Here is a 5983-nt window from a genome sequence, read left to right as displayed (position 1 = left end):
TGTGTGTATGTATCTATATATACAACAAACCTTGTTTTTTTTTTTTCCAGGTTGGGCAGTTTGTTCAAGAAAAGCTCAATCCTCAATTTGGCAGTGTGATTAAAGCCAGCAGTGAACTGCGCAACTCTGTGTCGCAAGGGGCCAAGCATTTCAGCTGTGTAGCACTAGCTGCACTCAATCGTAGGGCCATGAAGGGGTCAGCAAATCTACCGAAATCCTTTTTTTCCCTTCAGTGCCTTTGTACAAGATATCATGGCTAGCATTTTGAGTTGTTTTGCAACACGAAGTCAGAGGCTCAAGTTCTTGAAAGTTTTCTTAGTTAAAATTTGCACATTAATAATACATTATCACCGTATCATTGGGAAAAATAAACTAAATTAATCATTCTCTGAAGCTTAATGTCTGTGCTGTGACCTAGTCTTTTGTTTTTAATCAGCAGAGGGCAGAAATTACCAGCAGCTCAGCTTTCCATCCACCGGATACAGTCCTCAGCTTTCCACAAACTCTGTCAAAGTCTTTCATTTCCCATGTATATGGTGAGATGCTCACTTACAGTCTGTTAATACTCTTCACTTATTCCTCATCTTTCTGAGAGCCATTTCAGTTAATAACTCATCAAGCACCCGTTAGTAAGTCCATTGTTTTAACATGCAGAAAGTGTCAATTTTCTAATGATTGTTCATATCATATGTAGATTAAATATAGTGGTGGGCAAAATGATTAGAACATTAGTATTTTCGTGCACCGGCTAAAACATGGTTTTAAGTCAGTTATTTCTGTCTTTTGCTGTAGTGTGTCAGTAGGAAATATCAGTTTACATTTCCAAACATTAATTTTGCCATTAATTGTAATAATCCAGTGAGATTTTTGTCTGACAACAGCCAGTGCTCCACACAGAGATCTGATCTGATCATCATCCAGACTGTCTGGAATGACATGAAGAAACCGAACAAACTGAGACCAGAAGAACTATGGCAACGTCTCAAAGATGCTTCAAGAGACCTACGTGTAAAGCTCCCTGAGAAACTATGCTCAAGTGCACCTATAGGGCAAAAGCTGCTTTAAACACAAAGGATGGTCACACCAAATGTTGATTTAATTTAGTTAATAGAAGTTAATTAATAAAGAAGATTTATTACAATATTTTTGACAGCATCCTCATTTTACAGCATTTTTACACAAATGCCTAAAACTTGTAACAGTACTATAGCTTTGCAGGTAGGTCTCTTGAAGCATATTGGAGACGTTGCCACAGTTCTTTTGGATTGAGTCTGTCGCAGTTTGTTCTGTTTCTTCATGTCATTCCAGACAGACTGGATGATGATCAGATCAGATCTCTGTGTGGAGCACTGGCTGTTGTCAACATTTCACTGGATTATTACAATTAATGGCAAAATAAATGTTTGGAAATGTAAACTGATACTTCCTACTGACACACCACAGCAAAAGATAGAAATAACTGACTCAAAACCATTTTTAAGTTGGTGAAAATACTAGTGTTCTAATAATTTTGGCCACCACTGTATGTTCATCAAAGATCGACAGTATCCATATCAAGCTTTTTTTTTTAACCTGAAATGTAAAAACTGATGGTGGGAGTCTCATCTTTCTTTGCCAGGCTCCAGAAGAGCTGTGGTCTCAAGCTGCAGTTTTAAGGCTGGAGTTAAGACATCTGCGCAGGCTTCTTCAGCTTTTCTCAGAGTCATCAGCAGACCTGCAGAAGCTGACCGCACGGCTACCATCGCCTGATCAGCAGAGTATGTCATTAAGGCAATTTTTTAAAAACTTGGACCACTCTTTTTGACCTGCTGTTTCCCCCCGAATGAAAGATTTTGTGAGTGGTAAGAGCCTAGATTCCATGGTGTTTTGATGTCTGTTTCAGCTTTGGTACAGCGTGTGAAGATGGTAGATGATGAGATTCTGCAGACGTTGCTCCCACGGGCCCGTGAGCTCACACAGAGGTGCTCAAAAGGCCTGCTTTACACAGACCAAGTGAAGACTGCCATCACACACTGGTAATACTCTCAAATGTTTCCGACATGGGCCCTTTGTGGAATAGTCAAGTCACCTTTTTTTTTATAGCGCTTTATACAATAGAGATTGTTTCAAAGCAGCTTCACAGTATTAAACCGAATCAATGATGCAAACTTCAAAAATGAGATATAGTTTGTAACTAACAGCTAAGACATCAATACTGATCCCAAACTGTTTAAACTGTGACTTTAATCAAATTTAACACGGTTTGATTGTGTCTGTGTGCAGGTGGGAGCAGCCTGGACAGTTTGCCCTGCCAGAGATGCAAAGAGAGGGACTGACTTTCCAACAGTGGCTTCAACGATGGAAACTGGCAACAAAGGAATCCTAACTTAGTTTTGCATTTGAGAGCAAAATTTATGTTGGGGAACGTTTTCTGTACATAATTTATATTTCACTTTCTTTCAATTTACTCTTACATTGTGTTCAAAATAACCTGGGATTTAATAGGCTAATTTAGGATTTCTTAGTTATTAACTTTTCTGGCAACAAAGGAATCCTAACTTAGTTTTGCATTTGAGAGCAAAATTTATGTTGGGGAACGTTTTCTGTACATAATTTATATTTCACTTTCTTTCAATTTACTCTTACATTGTGTTCAAAATAACCTGGGATTTAATAGGCTAACTTAGGATTTCTTACAGTTATTAACTTTTCTGCAACAGATTCAGTTTGTGTTTGAGGATACATCCTGTTCAAGAAATATTTTATGCACCTTTTTCTGGATTTCTCAATAAATAATCTAATAAACTGGAATAAAGGTGCAGTTGTGTCTTCTCTTTTGTGGTGTCGTAAATCTCCCTACTGAAGGTTACTAAGATGCAAAATGCATGTGCTGTTGCCAGTGTTGTTTGCAATGTAGTACAGTATGCTCTTGTAGGAGCTTGTGTAACGGTAACAGTAGTGGTACTTCTGGGTTAGATCAAACATTGATCTGTAAACACAATTAAAGCGCATCCATCTCTTATTGATGTAATTTAGGTGCAGTTGTGTCTTCTCTTTTGTGGTGTCGTAAATCTCCCTACTGAAGGTTACTAAGATGCAAAATGCATGTGCTGTTGCCAGTGTTGTTTGCAATGTAGTACAGTATGCTCTTGTAGGAGCTTGTGTAACGGTTAACAGTAGTGGTACTTCTGGGTTAGATCAAACATTGATCTGTAAACACAATTAAAGCACATCCATCTCTTATTGATGTAATTTCAGATCATTTCCTATAGTGTATAATAGGAATGTTCAGTCATGTGTAGCCCTTAAAGACTGATTTATAAGCTGTGTAAATGTACTGCTGTGTAATACTGTGTTTTTGAACAGTAAAATGTCAGGCTGTGTTTTCAAAGATTATAAGGAAACTAACAGTTCAAAAGTCCGGTGTCATGTTTTTGAAAGAAACATCACTAAGGTTGCATTTTTTTTTTTTTTTTAATAAAAAATACAGTAAAACGATAATATTGTGAAATACTAATAAATCAAGAAACTTGCTGAAGAAACATTTATTATGAATGTAGAAAACTGTTCGGCTGCTTGTTTTTGTGGAAATCGTGATGCTTTTTTCAGAATTCTTTGATAAATAGGAAGTTGAAAAGAGTATTTGAATTTGTTGTACCAGTGTAAAAGTCTTACTGTCAATTTTGATCAATTTAATCCATTGTTGCTGAATGTATGTCTGACCTCATTTCTGTGAGTAATTTATAGTCATTTCTGTCTGACATAAAAATGGCATTGCTTTAATACGATGATAATAGTCTTACAAACTGTTTATCTAAAGACAGCAAAATACATCCACAAAAAAGGAGCAGGGCAATTAGCAGGACTTGCCATTTAGATAGCAAAGACAACTAAAAAATAGACAACAAAGCATAGACTTTTTTCAGGGTGCTTTATAATACTCGATATCAATTTTAAGCAACTGAAGTTAAAAACTGAATTTTCTTTCATATACATTTTTTCACCCTCACAATCAAAAGATCACGCATTAGAATGCTTACAAATGATTCCAGAGGCAGCTGTCACAATGGCTAAATTTTTCTTTACACCCTGATTCAATGGCATTGTTTCTGGCTTAAGGCTTGGATAATGTCATACATAGACACTTCTCTGTAACCAAAAACAATCACACATAAAATCATGAACTGAACTGTACACATAAAAGTAAACATAACATTTGAACTTAAAATGAAATGTCAGGAAATGTCAGATCTCTGCCTTTTTTATGTCCAGTCTACTGCAAGTGATTGATGACATAGATATGTTATAAAGACTCAATCTGCTTTAGCAGCCCAATTATCGTATTCTGGTGAAGAGGTTTAAAACTGACACAGATTCCTGAAAGACAAAAAAAAAAAAGATAATTAAATTGAGGACATGAACTTGAGGAAAAGCCAGTATTTCACAAAAATAAATAAATAATAATGAAAAAACCTTACCTTTGTTGATCGTGTTTTACTAAATACATTCCAAAAACGCAGAGTTTCATCACCTGCACCAGTCACTATTGCCTCTCCATCGGGAGACATTGCCTTTAAGATAAAAATATCAGTAAACTGCATTCAGAAATACTATTAAAATAAGAGTCAATTGTTAAAATAAAACAACAGAAGTTAAGGTACTAACCAGATAGAGCACCCTATACGAGTGGCCAGTCAATTTGGCTACTTGAGTAAGTGAGGGGTATTTCCACACGAGGATCTGATTCTGAGAGTAACCGTGTGTGCTGACCTGGAGACAATGGAGACACCATCATGACTATTAGTCTATAACCAACCATAGACATCAACACTAAGCATTTGGTCAGTTGATCAGAGTAAACGTACCAGTTCGTTGGTGTGTTTGGACCAGGCCAGGTTGCAGACTTGTGAGCCTGTGTCGATACACTGCAGTGGCTGCGCTGTGAGAGTGTTCCAGAAGCGGATGCAGCGGTCTGCTGTTCCCCCTCCGGAGGCCAGCAGCCCGTGTTGGTGAGGAGACCAGGCGATGGCCTTCACTGCGGCCAGGTGTTCTGTGTACTGCTGCATCGGTAACACGCTCGAGTGATTCCACACTAACAGCTGCACGATCAATCACAGGAATGCTTTTAGAGAGACGCAGTCACCAAAAAATATATTTTTGTGCTAATATATTGTACATTTTGTAAATTATATAGAGCAGTCAGGTCACCTTGTTGTCATTTCCTCCGGAAGCCAGCAGCTGATGGTCAGTGCTCCACTTGAGTCCGCAGACCTCTTGTCTATGACCCTGCAGCCTACGCTCTGACTGCAGAGGGGGCGTCCTGATATCTCTCTGAAGGATCATGCGGTCCCGGCTGCCTGATGACAGCTGATCTGCATTCCAGGCCAGTGCACCTGAGGGCAGAATTCTCAGAGTTTTCATAACAGGTTTAACATACATTTCACTAGAATGGGAAGCACATCAGAAAGTAAATGTCAAAAATGGACTTCAACTATAAATCAGTCCGAGCAAGAGTGAACATGTTTGGGGACAGTAACATTTCTTTAAAAGTCAAGATTTAAAAGAACTGTACTTTTTTTGGTTGAATATATTTTAATATGTTATTTATTCCTGTGATGGCAAAAGTCAAATTTTAAGCAGCCATTTCTCCAGTCTTTAGTGTCACATGATCCTTCATTCTAAGATGCTGATTTGGTACTCTAGAAACATTCTTATTACCAGTTTTGCTGCTTAATATTTTAGTGGAAACCATGATACTTTTCAGGATTTACTTAAAAAAAAAAAACCCGATAAAAAGAACAATTAATTTGAAATAGATTTTTTTTGTAACAAGGTCTGTAATGTCACTTTTTATAAAGGTTTTTAATGTCATTTTGTCAATTTACTGTATACCTGCTAAATAAAAGTATAAATTAAAAACTGGGTTACACTTTTTTTATAGTGTCCTTGTTACAGTGTAAGTATACATATAAGTACTGAGTAATATTAATTAACTACATGTACT

General features: G+C 37.2%; 2 protein-coding genes across 2 annotated transcripts in view; one reads left to right on the top strand and one right to left on the bottom strand.

Moving 5' to 3' along the window:
- LOC107676950 (HAUS augmin-like complex subunit 5) overlaps positions 1–2519 on the top strand; it is a 7835-nt gene extending 5316 nt beyond the window's left edge. The window contains exons 15-19 of the mRNA XM_016471699.1: positions 51–196; positions 440–536; positions 1619–1757; positions 1883–2015; positions 2263–2519. Coding sequence (XP_016327185.1) covers positions 51–196; positions 440–536; positions 1619–1757; positions 1883–2015; positions 2263–2365 — 618 coding nt within the window. The 3' untranslated portion in view covers positions 2366–2519. The remainder of the gene's footprint in view (positions 1–50; positions 197–439; positions 537–1618; positions 1758–1882; positions 2016–2262) is intronic.
- Positions 2520–3896: 1377 nt separating this feature from the next.
- LOC107676940 (fizzy and cell division cycle 20 related 1) overlaps positions 3897–5983 on the bottom strand; it is a 4578-nt gene continuing 2491 nt past the window's right edge. Inside the window, exons 9-13 of the mRNA XM_016471688.1 lie at positions 5188–5372; positions 4845–5078; positions 4645–4749; positions 4458–4550; positions 3897–4356 (exon numbers count right to left, since the gene is read on the bottom strand). Coding sequence (XP_016327174.1) covers positions 4315–4356; positions 4458–4550; positions 4645–4749; positions 4845–5078; positions 5188–5372 — 659 coding nt within the window. The 3' untranslated portion in view covers positions 3897–4314. The remainder of the gene's footprint in view (positions 4357–4457; positions 4551–4644; positions 4750–4844; positions 5079–5187; positions 5373–5983) is intronic.

Source organism: Sinocyclocheilus anshuiensis, unplaced genomic scaffold (genome assembly GCF_001515605.1).
Source record: "Sinocyclocheilus anshuiensis isolate Anshui unplaced genomic scaffold, SAMN03320099.WGS_v1.1 scaffold1403, whole genome shotgun sequence".
NCBI lineage: Eukaryota > Metazoa > Chordata > Actinopteri > Cypriniformes > Cyprinidae > Sinocyclocheilus > Sinocyclocheilus anshuiensis.
This window is presented reverse-complemented; position numbering and strand designations above follow the sequence as displayed.